Source organism: Calliphora vicina, chromosome 2 (assembly GCF_958450345.1).
Source record: "Calliphora vicina chromosome 2, idCalVici1.1, whole genome shotgun sequence".
Taxonomy (NCBI): domain Eukaryota; kingdom Metazoa; phylum Arthropoda; class Insecta; order Diptera; family Calliphoridae; genus Calliphora; species Calliphora vicina.
The window spans coordinates 97405579-97432514 of record NC_088781.1 but is presented as its reverse complement, the minus strand read 5'-3'; the positions used below and the strand labels follow the sequence as shown (position 1 = coordinate 97432514).

Here is a 26936-nt window from a genome sequence, read left to right as displayed (position 1 = left end):
GCTTGAATCCGTTTACAATTTTTATTTTACTTTGTTTTTAGTTGATTTTAGTTTTTTAATAAAATATCTAAAAAAGTGAAATCTCTGCAACAACAATTCGTTTTAGATTAAAGTATTTTGCTTAATTTATATTTTAGTTAATTTTTATCAGGTAAAATTATATGTCCTAATTTAACGTAGAGTGTTCAAAGTCCAATTTTATTATTTTGTACTTTAAGATTCTAAAATGCAGTCCGCAGCTTTGAGATCATTTACAACAATGTTCCGTAAGCCGGTAACAGTTTTGCGCTGTATGTCTTCATCCTCTGTTGGAAAATTAACTACGGTCGATGTGAATGAGAAAACCGGCATAGCCACTTTGACCATGAACCGGCCCCCGGTTAATGGTTTGAATTTTGAATTGTTACGTGATATAAATAATTCGATTGATGAAATTGAATCGAATAAATGTCGTGGACTAATCTTGACTTCGGTAAGATTGTTAGAAAGATAATGGCTAGACTTTTTTATATAATTAAATGAGATATTTAGTCTTCCAGCACCATATTTTCGGCCGGTTTAGACATTATGGAAATGTATAAGCCCGATCAAGAAAGACTGAAACAATTTTGGACTGCTTTGCAAGATACCTGGATGGCTTTGTATGGATCAAGTGTACCAACAGCTGCTGCCATAAATGTAAGCCAAAGATCTTTTAAGCACGGTGAACATTTTCAAATTGTATTAATCATTTATTTTTTAGGGTCACTCACCAGCCGGTGGTTGTTTGCTGGCCACCAGCTGCGAATATCGTGTAATGCTGCCCAATTTTACTATTGGCCTTAATGAAACTAAATTGGGTATAGTGGCACCCAAATGGTTTATGTCTACCTTTTGCAATGTTTTACCTCGCCGTGTAGCAGAATTGGCCTTAACCCAAGGTAAAATGTTTAGCAGTGAGGAAGCTTTTAAAGCGGGTCTAGTAGATGAATTAGCACAAACAAAAGAAGAAGCTTTGGCCAAGTGTGAGCAATTCTTTGCTAACTTCGCCAAAACGAATCCATTTGCTCGTGCCATGACCAAACAACAATTTAGATCAAAAGACTTGCAACAACTCGAAGATGAAAAGGCACAAGATTTAGAAGCTTTTCTATTCTTTGTTAATCAGCCCAGTGTTCAGAAGGGCTTGGGCCTTTATTTGGAAAGTCTTAAAAAGAAATCCAAGTAAATAATGGGAGTTAAATAATGAAACTAAAATCAATGAGATTTTAAAGTTCCTTGAAACGATTATTGTTAAAATGCATTTAAATGTATGTTTTTATTTAGAATTACAAAAATATATACACATTTATAAAAAAATATATTTTAAATAATATTTAAATTGCTAACTCAACTTACACACATATTTAGCCTTCTTCATTAAGAAGTTCATCTCGTACTTCTTGCTGCAACGATTGTAGGTTTTCAGTCATCAAATCAAGAAATGTATTAATTTCTAAAACTTTTGCACGATTGCGCTCAAGTTCATCTCTGAAAGAAAAATACAGTAAAACTTAAGTCATAAAGGAATTGAATTAATCAAAAATTTAGATTATGTGTATGAAGAATGCTGAAAAAAGGTTTGAAATTTGAAGATTTTCCATAAACATTTTTTTAAACGTATTTGTATTATAAAAGAAACATTATTAAGGCCCTAATTTTGTAAATCACGTCACCAAGTGATATTTATGTGGAAAGCAAAAACAAAATTTCAAAAATTTTAAAAATTTGTTTTTGTTTTATGTACAAATTCTGAATAATTTGAAAATTTTGTATATAAAACAAAAACAAATTTTTAAAATTTTTGAAATTTTGTTTTTGCTTTCCACATAAATATCACTTTGGTGACGTTATTTACAAAATTAGGGCCTAAAAATTGTTTTCACCCCCACTTTTTCTATTTAAATATAGTAAAAAATTCATTTCATTCTGGAATTTTATAAAAGTTTTTTTGGGAATTGTGAGATTTTCTGTAACAAATTTCTTTTTTTCCACTGTAGTATTTTTAATTAAAATTTCTATATAAACCGTAAAACATAGAATAAACGCATAGAACGGAAGGAGAGAGTAAAATATTACTCTCCTTTCACACATACGGGTTATACAAAAAAAAATACATGCAATACATTCTCATGAATTAGGTTTCTGACTACAGGCTTAGGTTTTTGGCTCTCGGTTACCTATATGGTTGTTACCTATGCCGAAAAATTTCATTACAAACTTTTATACACAAAACTTAAATGTTTGCCTTGATTTTCAAAGACACCTCCATGATATTTTATACTTATTAAAATTCAATACATCTTTATTAATTTAATTTCTTGAATATTTCTGTTTTGTCATGTAATTTTTAACTGCATTACCGACGACGGCATAACCAAACGTACAAGAAACCAACTATGTAGATGAATCTACTGCGATCGTGTAATTTGAGGCTATTTATTTTTTTAATTCCCCCACTATTGGCAGTAATTATGCCTTCTTTTTCGAAAGTTTTTAAAAATCTACAGAAATGTCAAAAACTTAAATTAAATCTCAGAAAATATTGATTTGCATGTTTTCTACAATAATAGAAGTGTTCGCGTATTTCCAGTAAAAATATCCAGTAACATTATTTTAGAGAGTAAAAATAATTTACTCTTAATCTGAAAAATAACCAAAAAAAGTACGCGAACGACAATTTGTAAAAATAAATTGTATTTTATTATAAATCAATTTAAAACGTTTGTTTATGTTATTTTACTTCTTTTCTTTGCAAGACTTGTAAATTGTGTTAATTTTCAACTTTTTTGTTTTGTTTACATTTGCAATAATATGTTTTAAACGTATTTGTTATGTTGATATTTTTTACTGGACAAAAAATGCCCAGTAAAAAATATCATGTTCTCTATCTACGAACTGTCACTTTTAACACTCTCTTGCTCTCTCGTTACAAGTTTTTAAAAGTAAACGAACGGAATCCCGTAACTTCCAGTGATAATTTGTACAAATTATTCACCCTTATCGTGGTTGGCGTAAACGTCTTACGCCTACGACTGTTTCGTACTAGATTAAAGGTAAAATGCAAACTGTGTATTTAATCTAGTACGAAACTGTCGTAGTCATATGATGTTTACGCCAACCACGATAAGGTTGATTACAAATTATCGAGTACGCGATCACAACTAATTACACAGTACAACACATGATTTTGGGACTCAATTCTGACAATTGCACGTGAAAGTAGCCCCAAAAATAAGAACTTCTGCATCATTAGTTTTGTCAAGTTGGCTGCCGTAATAATTTAATGACCATACGAATTTGTTTTCCTCAAGGTGGATTTTTATCACTTTTTCTATATTTTAGCACGGTTATATCTCGTATACCGTACGGAATATCTCTTTTGTGGCTGAAGCAAAGTTGTAGATATTGAATAGTAGGAAAAAAGTACGGAACATACCTACCCGAAAAAGGTGCACCCAGTGCCTTAAAAATCGCAAAAATGCCCATTTTTTAACCAATTTTTCACCTTTTTTGCTCAATAACTGGATTACAAATCCAATTATGGACCGATCACCATGAAATTAGGTCATGTGATTTGTAACTATATGAAAGTTATTAATCATGAATTTTGTATGTATACCATCATTTTTAACAGATTTATTCACTTTAAAGTGATTTTCGGAAGCGGGTCTTATATGGGAGCTATGAATAATTATTGACCGATCATAATAAAATTTTTTGACATGAATTTTATATATATAAAACTTATTTTGAGCGAAATTTGTGTAGATACATATATAAATTAAACATTTATGACCGATAAAGTCCAATTTCGGGAGGGCATTTGTATGGGGGCTAAGTGAAATAATGAACCGATTTCAGCCAATTTCAACAGGCTTCATCCTTGTGCCGAACAAATTATATGTACCAAATTCTTTTATGATCGGTCCATAATTTGTCATAGCTCCCATATAAGACCCGCTTCCGAAAATCACTTTAAAGTGAATAAATCTGTTAAAAATGATGGTATACATACAAAAGTCATGATAAATAACTTTCATATAGACACAAATCACACGACCTAATTTCATGGTGATCGGTTCATAATTGGATTTGTAATCCAGTTATTGAGCAAAAAAGGTGAAAAATTGGTTAAAAAATTGGCATTTTTGCGATTTTTAAGGCACTGGGTGCACCTTTTTTGGGTCGGTATGTTCCGTACTTTTTTTCTACTATTCAATATCTACAACTTTGCTTCAGCCACAAAAGAGATATTCCGTACGGTATACGAGATATAACCGTGCTAAAATATAGAAAAAGTGATAAAAATCCACCTTGAGGAAAAAAAATTCGTATGGTCATTAAATTATTATGGCAGCCAACTTGACAAAACTAATGACGCAGAAGTTCTTATTCTTGGGGCTACTTTCACGTGCAATTGTCAGAATTGAGTCCCAAAGCAATGAACTGAAAAATGTTGTACTGTGTTATAGTACCAAATTTGCATGTAATCGATATCAAATAGTGTTTCAAAAATATGTATTTGTGTAAAATTTTTTCAGGAGAAGAAGTTTTCTTATCAGTAATATATGCGGAAACGTAGCTTTAGCGTATTTTATTTATGGTTAAATCCCTTAAATAAAAAATATCTGAGTGTAACTTACTTATTCAATTTATCGATCATGTCATCAATGAAGAACTTGCTACGAGTCATCAAACGATCTTCACGTTCATCGATGCGCTGTGTGTGGCAGTCCTTCGTGCCAGCTATTAAATTTGCTATAGCTTCGCGATCTTCCATACAATTTCGTAGTGGCTTAGGAACACCGTCAAAATCTTGTAAGGCCAATTTGGTTGCTATATAACGATTGACAATTTCGCCTAAATTTTCGGAAAAATGTACAGCAATATCACGCAATTGACCGAAGTACGTTTGAGCTTGTTCTACAAATTTTGCAATCATTTCCTGGAGACGTCTTTGAAATATGATGATTGTTTCCTGAAATGGGTTTACATACATATAGATGTTTGTATATTTTTAATATTTTCTAAACATAAATTTTCTCCTAAAATAAATACCTCTGTTGTCTCGTGCAAATGTAGTTCCTGGCTCATCAATTGCTGCCATACACTATTAACAATATCATCAAATTCCACAGATAAATGATCCAATTTATCTGATTGTTCTAAGCTCTCTTCAGTTTCCTCATCTTCACCCCTCAAAGCTCTACCTTCTAAGTATTTGTGACATGCAATAGCTTTTTCGAATATATTTTCCTTATACTGTTGAAATTCTTCCAGTATCTTGTGACCCATTTGTTGTACCTCCAAGTGACCTTCTTCCATGCTGTTGGTAAATTGTTCAATTTCTTGTTGACGTTCTTCAAATTTCTGCAAGCCCAGTTTATAGATTTCCTGAGTCAACTCAAAAATATCTTTGTCATATTCTTCGGCCAGATCAGCGGCTGAAGAGCCGACCATCAAGAGTATACGGCCATCATCGTCACCTTTCCACAATGACTCATACAGTTGATGTTCATTTAAATGTTCCACAAAACTTGAGGATAGACGTTCTGCATCTCGTTCCTCTCTAGCTTTTTGTGCACGAGTTTGAAGTTCTATTTCTTCGTTAGCCTCGATTTCCCGAAGTTCCCTACTGGAAGTAGTAAATTACATGTTAACATTTGTTGTTAACGGAAATATCCGGGGTGTAAGATTAATCGAATAATCGGGCAGATATCAATTAACAAATATGTATATAAAACCAGAGAGAAAAAAAGATTGGAAGGGAAGAAGATACAATTTTTTTGTAATCAAAATGATTTCTCATTTCTACTATCGTCTTTAGAAAATATTATCGGTATCGAATCTTTCGAAAGCGATTCTTGACATACAAAAAATATACTCTTTATCGGGATATCGCAGGTTTATACACATTTTTGAACACATTCTAATTAGCTATTCTATATTAGCTCATTTTGATTCGAGAACGACTATCTATCTATGATCGTAAGTCAAGATTATTACTTCCATTGTTCCTTATATTGATTATAAAATATACTTACTAATAACGTTCTTTAGCCCTTTGCCGATCCTCATTTTTAATGGCTACATACTCATAATATTTGACATGCGGCAAAACTGCAGCAATATAGTCCATCAAACAAAATTCTGGATCATTTGATAAAGGGTTTCCTTCCAAATTTAGAACTTTTAAATTTGTTAGAAAACGTAAGCGTTCAATCTGAAAGAAAAAAATAAAATATTTAATAGATTTAAAACGAATCGTTAATTCCTACGGGAAAACACTTACTCCCTTCGTGGAACTTATTAGATTATTACCAATACTCAATATAACTAATTTCTCAAGAGTATCTAACTTTTCCAATTTTGTTATCATGTTGCTGAAGAGTGACAAAACTTCTAGATTTATCAATTTATCGAGATTTTCAATACGTTCTATGTAGTTGAAACTAAGATCGAGCTCTTTAAGGTTCACTAGCATTTCAATATTTTCAATAACTTCGATTTTATTGCAATTTAAGGCCAACTTGGTTAAATTTGGCAGAATCCATAAGTGATCTATGCGCAATATGTCTACCAGATCAAATATATTTACAATAAGTATAGCAAGTAATATGTTTTAATTGAAAATGAGTTTAATACTAACTTCGGAAATCCAAACGCAATGTTGTTATGCGTTCATAAATCACGGGTTCCATTTGATGCAATCGTGCCTCTTCGCCATTGTAACCATCCTCTAAATATGATTTTTCGATCATGTGTTTACTTATAATACCGGGTTCAATTTCTGGATATATTATCTCATCCAGTGATTTAAGATTATCTATTTTTTTATTGTTATCCGTTGTTGCTTCTGCCATATTTTAGTATAAACTATGAACGTATTAAATAAATTTTGTGAATTAACTGGATGTTTCGATATGTTTGTTGGTTGCCAAGGAGTTTTCTTTGGATATAAATGTTATAAATGTGTACATTGGAGACTTTAACAGTGGTTAGTGTGTATTTGGAAATCTGTTTGTGTTTTTACTTGTTGGCTTAATATATGATTTCAATTAAATTATTAATCAATGTTCCAATGAGGAACTAATAATATCATGATCAGGATGTGTGATTTACATACAAATGTATGTTTGTATTGTAGTTAGTAACCCAAAATCATTTCTAAACAAATACATTTCGAAATCAAAGCATTTCCAATAAATAAGTTGATACCATATCAAAGATATTAGGCATTAAAGTATACCGATCGACTCAGAATCTCTTTCTGAGACGATTAAACGATGTCCGCCTGGTAACTTGCTTCGCAAAGTCATTAATGTCTGATTGTTTTTGACCAATCCATAATTGAGCATAGCTCCCATATAAGGTCCACTTTCAAAAATCACATTAACGAGCATAAATCTCTTAAAAATGTTTGAATCCCAATGAAATTTTACAAAAATAAGTTTCATCTTATATAAAAAATAGGCCACACGTTTTTTTGTGGTATACTCTTTCCATAAAAGTGGTAAAAAGCGTTTTAAAAATGGTCGAATTTCGGCCGCCATCCTAGTAGACATAAATCTCTCGACATAAATTCATGAAGATCGGTTCATAAATGGTCATAGCTCCCATATTCACTTTATAACATAAAATTTCACAAATAACTTTCCAATCTCTCCTATATAGGGTCTTCCGAAAATCCATCACAAAAAAAATTATTGAAATTTTAATAGAAGTGGTTTTGTTCATTTCATCACCTAAAATACAAAACATCATCAAAAAATTGATGTTATTATTATTTTATTTTTAGCAAAAATAAAAAAGAGCCCATTTTGAAAAAAAAGTTCGAATTTGCAATAAAAAAGTCAATAATTGTAAAAAATAAAATAGGTCTCAAAGGAAAAGACCTAAGCTTTCTTTTGAGCAAAAAAAAATTTTTTAAAAATCCCCATATTGGAAAAATATTTCGATTTTGCAAAAAAAAATTAAAAATTTTATGTCTTGCGTTACAAAATATTTATTTTGATAGATATCCCACTCGCATCCCACTAAGGGAAAAAAAAATTTAAAAAAGGGCATGGAACCTAACCTAACTATGTCTTGAGTTACAAAATATTTATTTTTATAGATATCCCACTCGCATCCCACTAAGCGACCAAAAGGGCCTCCAAGGAAAATATCTCAGCTTTTGTTTGAGCTAAAAAAAAAAATTAAAAAGGGTCCATTTTGAAAAATAATGTCAACAAAGTTTTTGATTTTGCAAAAAAGTCAAAAATTGTATGTTTTGAGTTACAAAATATTTATTTTGATAGATATCCCACTCGCATTCCACTAAGCGACCAAATAGGTCTTCAAGGAAAATATCTAAGCTTTATGTTAAAAAAATGGCCCATTTAAAAAAAAAATTCAAAAAATTTTTTGATTTCGGAAAAAATATTAAAATTTTTTTATTTTTTTAAATATATTTTTTTCGAAAGATTGAAGAAACAGCTATCTAAACTATATGGGACACATTTTACTAAGAACAATAGGTAATAAGTTACATGGATAAGAAGAAACACTGTCAAATTTTGACCCCCTCTAACTCAGAGAGTTCTCGCCCGATCTTGTTAAAAAATTGTGTCTGAGTTACTATTCAATAGAACTAACCTTGGTACTAATTGTTCCCGATCTGAAGACATCGATTTCAAAAGTTGGTTCACTTGACAAAATGCCCCATATACAAACTGCTTTTATTTAAAATAAAAAAAAATATTTTTATTTAAGTTTTTATTTTTCATAAAAATTTATATTGATGATACGTTTTTTTGTTTCGGAAAATAACAATTCATAAAATGTATGTACTTTGAAAAAACTAGTTTTATTGTATAAATTATAATTCTAGTTTCAATGTAATTCAGATTTGAAATTTTTTTCCAATATCTCAAGTAGTTTTCATTTTATACCGTTTATTGCTTCTCCTATAAACTTATGAAAAGTGATGTTGCGTTTATTTGCATTTTAGATGAAGATAACTGGACTATTTTAAATATTTACTACAAAATCATAATTTAAATAGTTGCATTTATAATTTGATTTCAAATACAGTGCACTCGCGATAATATGAACTAATTAAAACCATAGGAAAAAAAAACTGTGTAGATTGATCCGTTTAAAACCAAAAATATGCTGTTCATATTTTAAATCATTTGCACTAAGTTCTTATTTTAGAGTAGCCAATTAAAAGACTAATTCTTGCCTTTTATAAAGAAAACACGTCGACGTAGTATAAAGGTTTAATCAATATTCATTTATTATAAAGAAAATTATATTATATTCGTATACGGATTTGACATATATCTCACAGTAAAGAAAAAAAATAATCAAAGGTTACTAAGTTAATAAAATTTAAAATTTAAGAAAAACACAAATGGAAACACAAGTACATTTTAAATAAAATTATTGAAAACATATTTTAGGGTTTCCCACAGTCGGCTATCCTGCATTCAAAGCGTCCTCGCTTTCATCATCTTGAGAATCATAATCAATGCCATCATCAAATGTAGGCGGCAATTTCCAACAGGGTTTCAATTTATCTGAGGCATATACTGATGAATAATGACGTGACGTTCTTTTAGATTTTGGAAGGTCTTCTATAATATATCTGTCATTATCAAGAACTTTCACTATAATAAATGGACCTTTGTAACGGGGTTCCAATTTACGAGATGTACCACTACTCGGAGGTTCGTTTTCAGCAAGTACAAGATCACCAACGATGTATTTGTGAGGATTCGAGTGTTCTTTATCGTATTGATCTTTAGCTTGTCGTCGCTTTATATTAATTTGTTCGGAAGCAGCTTGCCTTATGGCTTTCATTTCATCATCGTTAAAGTTATAGTTATCGTGTACAGCTGTAAAATCTTGTTTTGTAAAATATCTCGTGGAGAATAACAAAATAGTAACTCATGAGGACTTCTACCAGACGTTTTGTTTTTCATTGTGTTTAAAGATCATTGAATGTTCATCAAATGTTCATCCCAACGTTTATCATTTTGTATTGTAGGTAAAAGCATTGAAAGTAATGTTCGATTTGTCCTTTCAGCACGACCATTAGCTCGTGGTGTTCTAACCGCGTTTAATACATGTTTTATGTCATTATCTGAACAATATTTCTTGAACTCATTCGATGTGAAGGATGTCCCTCTGTCAGTGACAATACGTGTTAGAACTCCGAAGTAACTTGAAAATTCGTTCAAAACACTTATAACATATTTCGTTGCTGTACTCTTCACAGCTCTAATAAGAGTAAATTTAGTAAAGGAATCAACCACCACTAAAATGTGTTCATTACGTTTACTTGATTTTGGAAACGGTCCCAAATGATCCAAATGAATTGTGTGAAATGGTACAGGTTCTATATCATTAAAATGGTATTCACCTTCTATTCGACCACCTTTGTTTTTATTGTAAGCACATTCAACACATGCTTTGATATAAGACTTTACAAAGTTTCTCATTCTTGAAAACCATACATAAGTCAAAAGTTTATCCATCGTTTTTTCGACACCGAGATGTCCATTTTTGTCGTGACAATCTTCAACCACTCGCCATCGCAAAGATTTTGGAACGACCCATAAGTTTTTGTTGTTGTTCTTTCGAAATAGTCTACCGTTCTCCAAATGGTAATCTTTTGACAGGATCTTATCTTTATTTTGAAGTTTTATAGTAATTTCTTTTATAGATTCATCTTGAATTTGCATAATAGATAGCCAGTCGTCATTATGAAGATTAATTTTATCAATTTTAAGAGTAGCGACATCTATATCACTAGGAGGCTCGTTTGGCATTCGGCTTAACGCATCAACATGTTCCATACATTGACCTTTTCGGTGTTCTAAAATCACATCAAAGTCTTGAATTCTTAACCACCAACGAGCTATACGAGGAATTAGTTCACGTTTTGTCATAGCTGATTTAACGGCGCTGCAATCTGTTATTAACTTAACTTGTTTACCATATACATAATAACGAAACCTTTCTAACGTTTCTACTACCGCTAAAGTTTCCAGTTCGTAACTGTGAAAATTCTTTTCTGTAGGACTTGTTGAACGGCTGTAATATGCTACAGGTCTTAATTTGCCTCTTCTTGTTGTAGTAAACGCTGCCTAATCCTATCGAACTGGCATCAGTGTGAATTTCGTGATCTGCTTCTAGACGAAATGCTGTCATGACAGGTTGAGACGACAATTTTGTTTTTAATTCGTTAAATGACGTTTCTTGTTGATTTGTCCAAATAAATTGTTGATCATTTCGAAGAAGTTTTCTGAGTGGTTCTGATATTATAGAATAATTTGGAATAAATTTACGAAAATATCCACTCAAACCTAGAAATTTTCGGATTTCGTGTACATTTTCAGGGCGTTTAAATTTATGATTATATTGCTGCGGATTTTACTTTACCAGGACAAATACCTTCAGGAGTCAACTGATGTCCTAAAAATTCAATCGTAGTTTTTAAGAATTCGCATTTCTGAATATTTAAAGTTAAATTTGCATCTTGTAAAACTTTTATAACTATTTTGATTTTATCAAACATTTCATCTTCCGTATTACTGCCGATTAGAATGTCATCCATGTAATGCTCCATAGGAGCATTTTTCAGTCCGAAAGGCATGCGTTTAAATTCGAAGAGACCATTAGTGGTAATGAAAGCAGTATATTTTCGACTATCAGGTTCGATTAAAATTTGATAATATCCACTATTGAGATCTAACGTAAAATATTTATATTTCTTGGCTTCTTGAAGACACTCTTCAATATTTGGCGTTGGAAAATTTTCTTTTACCATTAACTGATTCAATTGCCTATAATCGATGCAAAGTCGCTCGCTACCATTTTTCTTTTTTTGAAGTAGAACTGGACATGCGTATTCCGAATTTGAATAAGTGATTATATCGTTATCTAAAAGCTCTTGAATCATATTTGCAATTATCGCCTTCTTTGGTTCTGAAACACGATATGGAGCCTGTGCAACAACTTTTGAATTCGTCAAATTTATTTTCATTTCAACTAAATCAGTTTTTCCGAGATTTTGTAAACTATTTGAAAACACACTTTTATTTTCTTGAATCAATTTATTTAATTTAGCTTTTGTATTTTCGTCGTCTAATTCACATTTTATAAATTTATTGTCAATTTCAATGTTTTTGTTTTCGTCAATTTCAATAACATTATCAACGATTCTCACTTTTGTATCAGTTTTATTATCAATTATTATTTTACCGTTTTGAACTGACAATATTAAGTTACCGTTAGCAAAAATATCTTGTCCGAGTAAAATATCTGTTAACAAAAGTTCATCTTCGACTAAATATAATGTAATTAGTATTTCGATATCATTTATTAATAAATTTGCTAAAATTTTTTCATTGGCAACACGTATACCACCAAAAATACCGGAAATTCTCATATTGCATTTAATTCGTTCCGAGTTAATTTGTTCACAAACCGATTTTTTTACTAAACTGCACTGACTTCCAGTATCAACAAAAGCATTTAAGGTATTGTCATTTATTTTAAAAGTATCGTCATTGCAACAAAACATATTTCGTACCGTAACATTCTGTTTGCACTCAGTTTCATTTTTAGAATGAACTTTATTACATTTTTCACAACGGGGACGTTTTTGGGGTTTTGAGCAATTGGTAGAAATGTGTCCCATTTCATTACAGTTATAACACTTAATTTCTTTTCCCGATTTGGTTGACGTTCCTTTTTTTTATTGTTGTAATTGACACTTTTATTCACCGCATCAGTTTTACTTTTTGTATCAATCGATTTTATTACACGTTTATCGGGCACATTTCGTTCATACTCACACAGAATTTCACGTAATTGTTTAACCGAATCGATTTTCTGAGCTGCGATGGCTACTTGAATTTCGCGATTTTGTAGTCCTTCTCTAGTGTATTTAACAATTGCTTTTTCGCTCAATTTATACCGTTTGCCTAACGCGCATATTCGAAAACAATAATCCGTCACTTTTTCATCATTCTTTCTTAACGCACTTATCATTTTAAAATGTATTTCTGCTTCGTCTTGAGATGAGGTAAATTTTTTCTTTAATTCTCTGGCAAAATCATTCCAGTTTGAATGTAAAATTGGAAGACAGTCTAACCATAAACGAGCAGCACCTTTCATTCTGCTGTATACGGCAAGTAATAAACATTTTTCTTCCCATTGATAAGCTTGTATGGCACTTTCTACTCGTTCCACGAATTGTTCAACAGATAATGATGATTCATTTGTTGGATCGAATTCGGGAATTGTTTCAGCAATTTCTCGAACAGAACAATTATTATTTAGTCGTGAGCTTGAGTAAACATTGGATGCTATATTATTGTTTCCCGCAATAACATTTTGACGTTGCATTCCAGCTGTTTGTTGTGCGTTTGGCGTTGCAAAATTCATTTGCGTTTGCGTTTGAATAAGACTCATAGCGTTTTCCAACATTTTCTTCAACTCATCAACCTGCCGTTGCAAGTTCATGACATTATCGTTATGTTGGGCAACTTGAGTTACGTTTGGGTTTTCATAGTTTTGAGGAGTGATTGTTGAGGCCGTTTCTTCAAAAACATCACTATCCTCACCGTTATCACCAATTTCATCAGTACCAAGAAAACTTGAAAGACGTAGAACAAGTTCCGTTTTTGAGCCCGAAGTTGGTAATTCTCGTTCACGTAGTAGCTGTTTTAGCTCGTCCACCTTCAATGTTGAAAGCTTTTTCATCTTTAATACGTTGGTATAAATTATTTATGTCGTTTATAATTTGATTCCCATCCCACTTCTGATCTAAAAGACTAATTCTTGCCTTTTATAAAGAAAACACGTCGACGTAGTATAAAGGTTTAATCAATATTCATTTATTATAAAGAAAATTATATTATATTCGTATACGGATTTGACATATATCTCACAGTAAAGAAAAAAAATAATCAAAGGTTACTAAGTTAATAAAATTTAAAATTTAAGAAAAACACAAATGGAAACACAAGTACATTTTAAATAAAATTATTGAAAACATATTTTAGGGTTTCCCACACAATGGAAGTAAAAAAGTTTTCACATTTTGGTAGAAAGGGAGTGTCCCTTATAAGCCATACATTTTTTTTTTTGGGAAAGAGAGAAATGTTATATATTTTTGGGTCGATTTTGATGAAACTTAAGAAAAATATAACATGAACACAGCACAAAAATGAGGTCATTTGGACCGCAAAAGCTATTAGGTTGACGATGTTTCACTATTTTGGAATTAATTTTGAATTTAATTCCAAAATAGTATATAATGAAAACCGCTGAGTTTTAAAATAAAATCAAGCATGATTCACCTCAATTGAACGAGTTTGTCATAACGTAATTTTTTTCTGGGTTATAATCTCTATGGAAGACAAAAGAAAAATAATAATAAAAAATATTTCTAAAAGACTGAAAAAAATCGTTCATAATGGTTATTAAAGACCAAAAAAAAATAATACTCTTTTATAATGGTTATGGGAGGACTAAAATTTGTTTGAGTTGTTTATAATTGTTATAACTGGACCTATTTTTTTGCACTTATTTTTTCTAAACCAATTGCTTATTTAAAAAAAATAACAGTTATTTCGAGTCCCTGGTTGAAAATGTTAAAATCAGTCCAACCAAATGCCCATACGAAGTATTTGAATACGAGGGGAGACCTAGAAAACCGATATTTGCCGCAAATATGTATTTACACAGTGCAACAACCAAAATGGGAATAGGATGAAACCAAAAGAAAATTAAAGTTGACGTTTTCCATAACAAAACCCTCAAGGCTTTTTTTAGTTCCGCGCTAAATTTTTTTATACGCATTTGATGTTGATGATTTTGGAACGCTGTCTAACAAGAAATAATCATTAAAAATTTCATAAAACAATGCTTATTTATTTTTATTATCCTGAAAAGTTGTGGTATCGTACTGTTTTTGGGGTAGAGAAATCCATTTTTCATATTTATTTTTACTGAAACTCGCGCCAGAAGGCGTTGCACAGTTGTATAGAAAGAAATAAATCTATAACTTCTAAACGGTTATTCCGATTTTAATGAAATTTGACATGCGCAAAGGCGAAGTGTTGTTATGTTAATGGATTTAGAACCTCATGGGCCCACCAAGGGTGCGGGCAGGGGTCCCCCAAAGTAGGACACCTCGGGTATTTTAATATTCAATAAAAAATACATATATAGAACCTCGTCTAAGCTATCAATTAACTCTTATAGCTTAGGAGATATTCGCATTTGAAAATTAAATGTATATGTCAAAGAATTGTTTAAAAATCATTACTGAGTCCAAAGTTATACGCATTTGAAAAAATTGTTCACTAGTTTTTTGGGAAAAAATACTTTTTGTCTGTTATGTGTAAATAATTTTTACTTAAAAATACCATTTTTGGGAATTGCGGGATTCCTGAATACAAATTTCAAAATACAGTGCAAGCTCGGTATTCGCGACTAATTAAAAACCAGACCTGTCACGATAACAGAATCCAAAATTTTATTGAAAAATTTGATGTAATTTTTAAAATAAGAATTGTTTTTATTGATATATTTACATTTTAAATTTTTTAAAGAAATTGGAGATTTTGAGTTGCTGTTTTGGCAAATTAAATTTTAAAATAACAGCTGAATCAGGTAGTTCATATAGTGCTGTTGTCGGTTTATCATTTTCAAAGCATATATTTATCGATATTATTCGATAATTTCCCGTACCAATTTGAACTACAAGTGTACCAATAGTTGAAAGATCATGGTTTTTTTTCCTGAATTATATTTTGTAAAATATTTAAGGGCATGTTATTCTCTTTACTCCATTCAGTACCGAATTCAATTCGTTACAGGATTTTCGGAAATTGGACACTGATATTTTATCCGAGGACGTAGCTTGAATTTTAACTGCATTTTTGAGATTGACGTTTTTGAATTTGAGCTCCAAATTTGTTCCCTTTTCGCCAAGCAAGTGGGTGAGCAGTTGTTTTTTATAATTTAATTTAACGGTTGAATAAGCACAGTGCAATTGGGTGGTAGATTCTTTACTATAATTAAACCGTCATCACTTTTTAGTTACTCAACTCAACACGTCGCACAGTGGGTTGAATGGTACCCAAAGTGGCGATTAATTCATAGAAGCCGTAGTTTTAAAATATTATATTTTTTTATTGATGAGTTAATATAAGCACATAAAAACACAGCATTTTAGAAAAAAAGGTTAAAAAAAAAATTTAACCCTTTAAGCGCATTATTGTTTTTTGGAAAAAAGACCTTTTTTCACAATTTATGCTGTAACTTTGGAATGGAAAGCGATAAATTATTGAATAAAATTGGAAATTAAAGCATACTTAATGTGCTATTAAAAAATTCAAAATATAAATTTATTGTATGTATTTATATTAGTATAAATTTAATTTAAAATCCAATTTTTGTTTTACACAAAATTGTATAAATTTACAAATTTTTTGTCAAAAAAGTCATAAAAGAGAATATTATAATTTTTTAGTACTGAATAATCATAAATCCATAAAAACACAGCACTTTAGAAAAAAAAAGTTTAAAAAAATTTTTTTTTAACCCGTTAAATGCATTATTGTTTTTTGGAAAAAAAGACCTTAGCTCACAATTTATGCTATAACTTTGGAATGGAAAGCGATAAATTAATATATAAAATTGGAAATTAAAGCATACTTCATGTGCTACTAAAAAAATAAAATTATAAATTTATTATATGTATTTATCTATATATATAAAAGAGTAACGTTACTGACTGACTGACTGACTGACTGATTCATCATCGCACAGCCCAAACGGCTGAAGCTAGAATCACGAAATTTTAACTGTGGGTTCCTCCCTCCCCAAAACGATCCGATAAGAAGGGATTTTTGGAAATTCGAACGTTTAGGGGGTAAAAAAGGGTAAAAACGGGTAAATTCGGTAACCTTATATCTTCAAAACTAATAAAGATACAAAAAAACTTAAAATAGCATGTTACTCCATTTAAAAAATAAGCTGACAGGTGTTTCGTACTTTTTGGAAATTCGAAACTTTTTGGGGAGAAAAAGGGTAAAAACTGTATTTTGGTACTTTTTTTGCACCCTATGTATCTTTTAAACCAATAAACATAGAAACAAATTTTAAATCGTATTCTTTAATTAACAAAAAATAAAAAATATAAGTTTGGTACTTTTTGGAAATTCGAACCTTTAAGGGATAAAAATTGTGTTAATTTTTGGTACTTTTTCATAAAATATGTTTTTCTATAATTTGACATAGACATACGAATATTTTATTATGAGCTCCCACCACGTTACAGAAATTTATTTGAATGAAATTGTACCACCTCAATGGGGATAAAAAAGGTACCAAAAAGGGGATAAAATCGGGAAAATACATTATATTTGAAATTATTAATCCAATTTTGATAATTTTTTTTATCGTTGGTTCCTGGATTCATACAAAAATTAACTAACAGCGTGTTATTTGGAACTCGAGTACCAAGGTGTATATTGGGCCAAATCCGGGTAAACAGTTTGGTACTTTTTTTAAAACATATTTATTCTTGGGCACATTAACATAGATTTTAATATTTTGATACATGCCTATAGCATAAACAATTTTGGCAAAATGGAATATTTTTAAATTTCAAACTTGAGGGGTGTTCAAGTAAGAAAAAGGAAATTGGTACTTTTCCTAATGGTACTTTTTTAAAATTTTAAATTAATTCAGTTATCGACATTAAAGTTAGCTGATATTTATTTGAGTGAAGTTAGTGTTAGGAATAGGGCATAATATTTAGGTACCAAAATGTGTGAACTGTACTATAGGTACTTTTTTGTTCATCTAATGGTACTTTTTTGAAAATTCTATAATTATGGACTTAGAAACATGAAATTAAACATATATGGTCCTAAGTGAGTGATAATTCTAGGGGGAGACTTTTTGGTACTTTTTCTTTATTCGATTGGTACTTTTTGTAATTTCTTCACCAATGAACCTAGAAACATGAAATAAAGCTTATATGGAACCGAGTGAGTGGGAAACCACAAGTGTGGGCTTTTTGGTCCTTTTTCTATATTCTAATGGTACTTTTTTGAATTTTCTATAACAATGGACTTAGAGACATGAAATTAAGCATATATGGTCATAAGTGAGTGAGAATTCTAGGGGGAGACTTTTTGGTACTTTTTCTTTATTCGATTGGTACTTTTTGTAATTTCTTCACCAATGAACCTAAAAACATGAAATTAAGACCGGAGTGAGTGGGAATCTACAAGTGACTGCTTTTTGGTACTTTTTCTATATTCGAATGGTACTTTTTGAATTTTCTGTAATAATGGACATAGAAATATGAAGTTAAGCATATATGGTCCTAAGTGAGTGAGAATTCTAGGGGGAGACTTTTTGGTACTTTTTGTTTATTCTAATAGTACTTTTTTGAATTTTCTATAACAATGAACTTAGAAACATGAAATTAAGCATATATGGTCCTAAGTAAGTGAGAATTCTATGGGGAGACTTTGTGGTACTTTTTCTTTATTCGATTGGTACTTTTTGTAATTTCTTCACCAATGAACCTAGAAACATGAAATAAAGCTTATATGGAACCGAGTGAGTGGGAAACTACAAGTGGGTGCTTTTTGGTACTTTTTCTATATTCTAATGGTACTTTTTGAATTTTCTATAATATAATGGACCTAAATATGAAACTAAGCGTATATGGTCCTAAGTGATTGAAAATTCAAGCGGATACCACATGGTACTTTTTGTTTATTCTAATGGTACTTTTTTTTAATTTTCTATAGCAATGGACTTAAAAACATGAAATTAAGCATACATGGTCCTAAGTGAGTTAGAATTCTAGGGGAGACTTTTTGGTACTTTTTCTTTATTCGAATGGTACTTTTTGTAATTTCTACACCAATGAACCTAAAGCCATGAAATTAAGCTTATATGGACCCGAGTGAGTGGGAACCCACAAGTGGGGGATTTTTGGTACTTTTTATATATTCTAATGGTACTTTTTTTGAATTTCCTATAATAATGGACCTAGACTTTCCAAAAAATCGAAGAATTTCAAAACCGCGGTTTCGGTTTTAAAAAATTAAAAATCGATCGGTTGCGGTTTTGTGATAATTTATTAAATCTTAAGTATTATAGAAACAAAATTAGTTGATAATATAGGAAATGATATACAAATCTAAAATTCAAGCTTGACGGGTTATGGTTTAGTGAATGCGAATTTAAAAGTGATAATCAATGGTACTATTTCCTTATTGCAATGGTACTTTTTGAATATTTTATAATAATAAACATAAAAATTTAAAATTAGGAACACATTTTGCATTTTCTATAATAATGGACCCAGAAATATGAAATTAGACATTTACAATTAGATTCACAAAGTGAGACTTGGTAGTACTATTTCTTTCTTCTAATTGGGGTGGCGAAGCGCACCGGGTCAGCTAGTATTAGTATAAATTTAATTTAAAATGCAATTTTTGTTTTACACAAAATTTTATAAATGTACAATTTTTTTTAAAAAAGTCACAAAAGAATATATTATAATTTTTTCGTAATGAATAATCATAAATACATAAAAACACAGCATTTAAGATAAAAAAAATTTAAAAAAAAAATTTTAACCCGTTAAGCGCATTATTGTTTTTTTGGAAAAAAAATACCTTAGTTCACAATTTATGCTGTAACTTTGGAATGGAAATAAAAGCATACTTAATATGTTATTAAAAAATGCAAAACATAAATTTATTATATTGATGGCTTATATAAAAAAGGCGTAACTAATTTTTTATTTTCAAAAATTTCAATGAAAAAAGAATTATATTAAATAACTTCATTAAAATAAAAATAAATAAATTTTAAATAAGAAATAAAATGTGATATCTCTTCTTATTAAAAATTGCATTTAAACTTTTTTTGTGTGTAAAATTTGATGGATTTTATTAATTTTTTTCCTTCTCCTGTAAAGTAAAAAAATATCGAGTTACGCCTTTTTTATATTAAGCCATCGATATGTATTTACATTAGCATAAATTTAATTTAAAATCTAATTTTAGTTTTTCACAAAATTTTATAAATGTACACATTTTTTTTAAAAAAAGCCACATAAAATACATAAATACATAAAAACACAACTTTAAAAAAAATGTAAGAAAAAAATGTTTTAACCTATTTTGTATCAGAATATGTTTTTTAGCAAGAGGAGTTCTTTCACTATAACTTAAATAAGTAAAAACCTCAATAAACCCGCACGATTTTTTTTCTGTATATAGAAGCTGAAAGTTCATGTTTTAAGAGCATTTAATGGAATTTACCCGATCTCGCCCTGATTTTTTTTAAACTCAATCTATATATCGAAAAAACCCCAATAATGGAGAACTTTAAAAAAAATCTTAAAAAATATTTTCAAAACATTTATCTAAACAAAAATTATTTATTTATGTTCTCAAATACCTGAAGTTGATGGTTCCATTTTAATATTTCTACTTTAACAGATTTAACAAAAAATATAAGCTCTCGAAATATCACAATTTTCAATTTTAACCACAGCACGCAAAATTTGTAAAAATTATTTGACTTTGACCGATCACTGCCAATAAAGTAAGTTACTCACAACTGTAATTTTAGCAGTTTGTGATGTATTATTTAATGCACTTTAACCCAATACCAAACATGACTAAAACAGATAAAGTTCAGCTTTTGAATTAATCGCCACTTTTGGTACATTTCAACCCTCTGTGCGTCGCGTTATCTAAAAGCAAAACTGCATTTTGCGGCAGACATTTTGAAGCCAAAAATTCTCAGACCTAAAAAATGTTTACTTATGAAGAACTTACTTTTTCGAATTGGTGAAAATTAACTTACGTGGAGAACAAATTCGTGATGGAACCAGTCCTTGAATATAAATGATGTCATCCAGGCGTTATTACAGGAGTTGTATATTACAGGATTATTGAAAAAACATGGGTGGGTTTTTCGATTTTCCAACAACCAACAATTACAGTTTGTATGTGCCATTCGCAGGACATGTTTTATTCGCTCTTTACATGTTTTCTGCCTCATTACATATGACAAGAGTGTGATTTGGAAGCATCCTATAACATAAACCGGATTCGTCGGCATTGCAGATTTGGTGAAGCGTCAATCCATGCTCATCAACGAATGCTCTTAAACTGTTTCACAAATGAATCAATATGATGAGGTTTCGAAAATAATTTCTCTCCCGTAATTTTGAAAAATCTATTTGTATGTCAACGCTTGGTTCGATAAATTTTAGAATACAAATGACTTTTGATCGTAATATCGTTCCCTTTGTTTTACATACCACTTATAAAGCATTTGTTCCATTCTTGCACGCAGAGAAAAAACATGGTTCGACATGGTTACGAAAACTATACTATGTTCTTTGTAACAATATATTGTTGTCGTAAACATATAATTGTTGTTTTAATTTAATTTCAACCATATTTTAGTTACTGTAAACGTTTATATTTTCACCGTAAATATAAATATGAATATGGTTTTCGGACAACTAAATAATGATAAATAGTTAAACATATTATTATTATGTACAACCATTAAATGTTAAGTTGTTATATATATGTTTAAGATTCAAACAAATTATGTTTAAGATGCAAACAAAATATGTTTACTTTTAATAGTCTTTTATTCACCATTTGTGAGTGTTGGTGTTTGTCTAAGCTGTTTTTTTTACAAGTAAATTTTGAGTCTCTGTAATTCCCATTCGCTCTTAGTTTTATCTGCATATTATCTTTAACTTTCCTAGAGCGAATAACAATAAATTTCAGTGAATTTACCAATAATATTTTTATTGGGAATTTAGTACCATAAAACTAAAACCTATTAAATTTTGTATTTCTAAAAATGAATTTTAATAATAATATGATTACTTTGGGTCATATTATGATTGATTTATATCATAATATGATTATTTCAGAACATTTTATGATTGATTTGTATCATAATTTGATTATTTCAGAACATATGATATTTAATGATACTAATAATGATCGTAATATGTTTTGGACTACAAGCATAAATCTGATCATAATATGTTGCTCTTAGTTTACGGTTACCACAACCATGTTTTTTCTCTGCGTGTGGGTACTCAGCATTCTTTAAAGTGCTACGTTTGTCAGTGCCACTTTCTGTTGTACGTACGAACTTTTGTAATGAATTTTCTTGCTTTATAATGCGGTAAACCGAACCCTTATGTAACTTGTAATTCACGAAAATTTAATCTTTTTTTAAATTCCCTAATTTTTGAGAAATCGTTGGCTTTAAAATATGTTAAACTTTTCCCATATTAAAAGACACGAATAAGCTAACAAAATTGATAAAAATCATCCAAATAGGTTAATATACCAGGTGACGGGGATTTCCCTTTTTTGGATATAGACATTGTAATCAAATTTAAAAAAAAAACAGATAAAAGTCGCGAAAATAGAACCTGTTTTTCGTAAACTGTTAAAAATTAAGCCGTCGCAATAATAGGTAGTCGCGAATACCGAGCTTGCACTGTACCAATAATTATTGGTAATATCTAACGTATTGTTAGGAAATCGTACTTGAATTCAAATATAACGATTTAACCGGCTGATTTAAAGTTGCATAATGCTTTCAAACAGCAGTACCTCTCAAACTGTAACATATCTGCGGGTATTATTAACATTGAATAAAAGCTTTTAGTTGATCAGTGATCGTAAGTACGGCAACGCTGAATGTTTGCTGCGACTCGTATATTCGAAAGCTCTAGACTTCGAATATACGAGCTTTGACAGTAAAAGAACATTGTAGAAATGGTTGCAGTCGTTTTAGTTTATCAGAGACGCTATTCGAATAAACATCAACTGAGTGCCTTAAAGTGTGCTGTATTTTCCAGTGAATTAATAAACGTGTATAAAAAAAACACTGAGTGACTATTTAATTCTGTTGTTGTAAATTTAAAATAAATAAGGAGTTGTTACAATTTTTAAACTACTAAACGGTTTTTATTTGCAATCAAAAGTATCCGGTTTATTTAAAGGAAATAAACCAACGTTTTGAAAAGGTTAAAACGTAACAGTATGTATTAAATAATACATATATGAAAAACTTTGTTCGGACCACTATACATATTTTGATTCCAATAACTTTTAAATGCATAAATTATACAATGTGAAATTTACCATTAATATTTTCTCCTAATAGAAAATATACAACTACCCAAATCAGATGAACCAGATAAATATTTTATACAAAATGCACAACAATGGATGTTGGTATTATATTGGTGGTGGGTACATAAGATTTGAACAGCCGAATATAACACTCTTATTTGTTTCATGATCAATATTTTAAGAAATGAAACCGGCCACTAATTTTAGAAAGCAAAAAAAATTCGCTTTCTCTCTAAAACAAAACTAGTATTTCCTTCCAAAAATACTAGATCTAGATTAATCCTGTTCAAAAAAAAGCATTTTTAAATATAACAGACAACTATACCGATTACTTACTTAACAAATATTAAGTATTTCAAATATAGTTTTTGGTAATTATGGCCAATACACCGTTTCCAATGGTTACGGCAAGGAATAGTTGTGTTCCTAAAGTTTCTTTGAAATAAACCACCCTTGCTTGAAGAAGTCTTCCACGATGTACATATACAGTACTTTGTTTAGTTCAGTGACACCCACCTTAAGGTGTTCTTGCAATTTATTATACTTTAAAAAGTAGCAAGTTAAACGAAATAGCCGAAAAAACAATCCTAACAGGTGCAATTGTTTCCCCAAGACCACGATTCGGGTAGAAATTTCGCTGCAGATGTTTTTGTAGTTGCAGTTTTTGTTGGTGTGATGTTGTTTGTGATGTAGTGGTCGGTCGGTCGGTCGTGCATTTTAAAGCGGGGTAGTTGAAACTTTATATAGTTTTTATTACTTTAATTCAATTTAACATCCTGTGTGCGTGTCTAGTCCTTACAGACAGCACGCTCCATCGTTTGTTGGCTCGTTTACTCTCGCACTAATTTACTCACATATACACTGTCAAACAAACACAAACATATGTATGTTTGTCCTTTCGCTCTTGACGTCTTATTAAATTCGTTGTTTTTGTTGTTGTTGTTCTTTGATAGTAATGAAACTCTCTAATGGCTAGATCCGCTGAAAAAGTCTTGGCAACGTCTATGCTAGTGCTAGTTACATTCGTGGTTGTTGTGGTATCAGTTTTATACGTTTTTCTCCTCGATAAAAAGTATTTTCAAGTGCCACAAATTGTAAAAGAAGAATTTTATACAAATTTAAAATAATATCTCTTTTTATTATAAAATAAAAGTGAAAAATTAACTGTAACTAAATGTCAAATAAAAGTGTTGTAAATAAAATTATTTCTTTTTGTAAAAAAAATTATTAAAAAAGCCGAAAAGGAAACCTTGTGGCTGGTCATAAAAACCGAAAGAATAAAGTTTTATTATAAGCAGAAATTAATTTTGATTTAATCGATAAAGGCAGCAATTAAATCCTGGTGGAAAAAATACCATAAAAAACTAGCAACCATCCAGTCTGTTGGACTGTCACTGCTTCGGTGATTTTTATTTATAAAAAGGTATAAGTAAAGTTTAGTTAAAATATTATTTTTAAATTAAATCACGATATTTATTCAAGCGAAGTGCATAGAAAAAAATATACACATATTTATTTGCAAATATATGTACTTTTCAGAACTTTTTTTGTGGTAGAAATCTGTATTAAAGTTGATTTTTTATTAAATATTGTAATTATTTCAAATGTAATTGTGGACAATGCGATGGCGAAGGATGTGTTTGTATTTCAAACTGTGACATATTTTATTCATTAGAACTAGTTCATATCCCAAATTTTAATGCCCTTAAAAACAACAACTTTGTGAATAATAATAGTTAACAATAATTGGTTTTATTGTTTCTTATTAATCATCAACTAGAAAATTATTAAATTTTTTATTGATTTTTTATTATTAGATCAGCTCTTTCCCAAATGAAATTTAAGTGTTTTAAAAGGATGGTCATAAGGTTTTTAGTTTATATAAAGTATTGTTTATATGTGTATAAATGAATCAAATTATGGAGTAAAAGAAGTAGGGATAAGGGGAAAATAATCTAGCTTAAATAATCCAAAATCTCTGAAAACTTTAATAACTAAAAAATAACACTATGAAATAAAATCAAAAATGTATTGTACTTCTGGAAATACCGCAAGAATTTGAGAATATCAATGTAAAATTAAATATAATTCCAATATGAAATTTAGAAAAATCCAAATGAAATTAGAAAGATTCTAATTGAAATTGAGAAAAATTTTAATGAAATTAAGAAATATAAATCATACAAATTTAAGAAATATGAAACAAAAAACATAGTGTTACTGACCAACAGTTTGTATTTTGCAAATCCAGAGCGGTTTGATGAAATGATATGAAATATTGCGGTTGGTTTAGTTATAATTTTCTAAACCAACCAACATTACTTTTAATTTTGGACCAAATTATGGTGAATAAAGTGTTGCTGAAGAGTTGTCCAAAATTTTACACAGAAAAAAGTTTCAACATAAATATTATGATTTGATTTCATTGATTTCAATTCATAACATTTATAAATAGTTTCTTAAATATTAAGTTTTTTTTCATATTTTATGTTTTCAATATTTCGAGAAAAATTAAAATAAAAGCTAATTTTTATTTAAAATATATCCGTATTTACTTGTGTATGAGTTTTTGTCTTCGTAGGATACCGTTAACCTATTCGCATGTATGAACAAACAAATTTAATTTTTTAACGGCAATTTCAAAACTCCACTTTCAAATTTTTAAAAATTTTGTTAAACAAATTTCAGAATTTTTTGATTATCACATTGGGATTTATTGAGATCATAATAGGGAATAAAAATATGAAAAAATTATGTCAATACCTCTAGCAGTTTTAATTTTTTGTCCATATTTTGGAGAATGACCCCAATTTCCTTACTGTTATAAATTTTAAGTAAAACCTATTCATAATATTATAGTCCTGGTAATTTTAAATATGGCCTGAAAAAATACACATATTTTAATAAAATGTTTTGACATTTTTTTTTTTTTATTTTGTATTCATTTTATTTATATCCCAACAAACACAAATTAATACATTTAAAAATTTATTTTAATATCTTTTGATCTCAAACTTAATTCTTAAGTCTTTCTCGATCTAAAACAGCAAATTTAACATAAAATTTAAACTCGATATGAGGTTGATTGTGAAAGAAAATTGAAAGTTTTATATTTTTAATTTGAAATTTAATCTAAATGTTTGTTGGTATAAAGTTCTATCAAAGTGCTGCCACTGTTTTATACTGAAATTACAGGATGATTCCTGTATTTGAAATGATTTCCGACATGATTTTAATATTATCACGAAAATTTTACTCGATTTTGTTTGAAAAAATGTATGGGAAATCACATTTGTAGATTATCGAGGCGATTTTCGAGTGAATGTGAATGGGCTATAAGGAATTGGGTCATTCGCCAAAATATGGGGAAAAAAATAGTTTTTCTCGAAAATCGAAAAATTTATATCGCAGGTACGGAAAACTGTAAGAGATATTGGCATAATTTTTTTCATATTTTTATTCCATATTATGATTTCAATAAATCCCAATGTAATGATCAAAAAATTCTGAAATTTGTTTAACAAAATTTTTAAAAATTTGAAAATTGAGATTCGAAACTGCCGTTAAAAAAATAATTTGTTTTTGGCCATACCTGTGAATAGGTTAACGGTATCCTACGAATAGAAAAACTCATACACAAGTAAATACGAATACATTTTAAATAAAAATTAGCTTTTATTTTAA

The 26936-nt window shown here is 29.7% G+C and overlaps 2 protein-coding genes across 2 annotated transcripts; one reads left to right on the top strand and one right to left on the bottom strand.

Moving 5' to 3' along the window:
- Positions 1 to 1372, top strand: LOC135951155 (enoyl-CoA delta isomerase 1, mitochondrial). The gene is made up of 4 exons (XM_065500742.1): positions 1 to 151; positions 219 to 472; positions 532 to 678; positions 743 to 1372. The coding sequence occupies exons 2-4, from the start codon at positions 227 to 229 to the stop codon at positions 1205 to 1207; spliced, it is 858 nt and encodes a 285-aa protein (XP_065356814.1). The 5' UTR covers positions 1 to 151; positions 219 to 226; the 3' UTR covers positions 1208 to 1372.
- TbCMF46 lies at positions 1285 to 24411 on the bottom strand. Its single transcript, XM_065500741.1, has 7 exons — positions 24274 to 24411; positions 6671 to 6897; positions 6314 to 6597; positions 6066 to 6244; positions 5080 to 5656; positions 4665 to 4999; positions 1285 to 1509 (listed from the first exon to the last, which is right to left on the bottom strand). The coding sequence occupies exons 2-7, from the start codon at positions 6882 to 6884 to the stop codon at positions 1386 to 1388; spliced, it is 1713 nt and encodes a 570-aa protein (XP_065356813.1). The 5' UTR covers positions 6885 to 6897; positions 24274 to 24411; the 3' UTR covers positions 1285 to 1385.
- Between the last annotated feature and the right edge of the window lie 2525 nt (positions 24412 to 26936).

Coding starts and splice junctions, on each gene's coding strand:
- TbCMF46 (XM_065500741.1), bottom strand. CDS start 6,884: ATGGCAGAAGCAACAACGGATAACAATAAAAAAATAGATAATCTTAAA. Junction 5,657..6,065: donor AGGGCTAAAGAACGTTATTA/GTAAGTATATTT, acceptor TACTACTTCCAG/TAGGGAACTTCGGGAAATCG. Junction 5,000..5,079: donor ATTTGCACGAGACAACAGAG/GTATTTATTTTA, acceptor AACCCATTTCAG/GAAACAATCATCATATTTCA.
- LOC135951155 (XM_065500742.1), top strand. CDS start 227: ATGCAGTCCGCAGCTTTGAGATCATTTACAACAATGTTCCGTAAGCCG. Junction 473..531: donor GTGGACTAATCTTGACTTCG/GTAAGATTGTTA, acceptor TGAGATATTTAG/TCTTCCAGCACCATATTTTC. Junction 679..742: donor CAACAGCTGCTGCCATAAAT/GTAAGCCAAAGA, acceptor TTTATTTTTTAG/GGTCACTCACCAGCCGGTGG.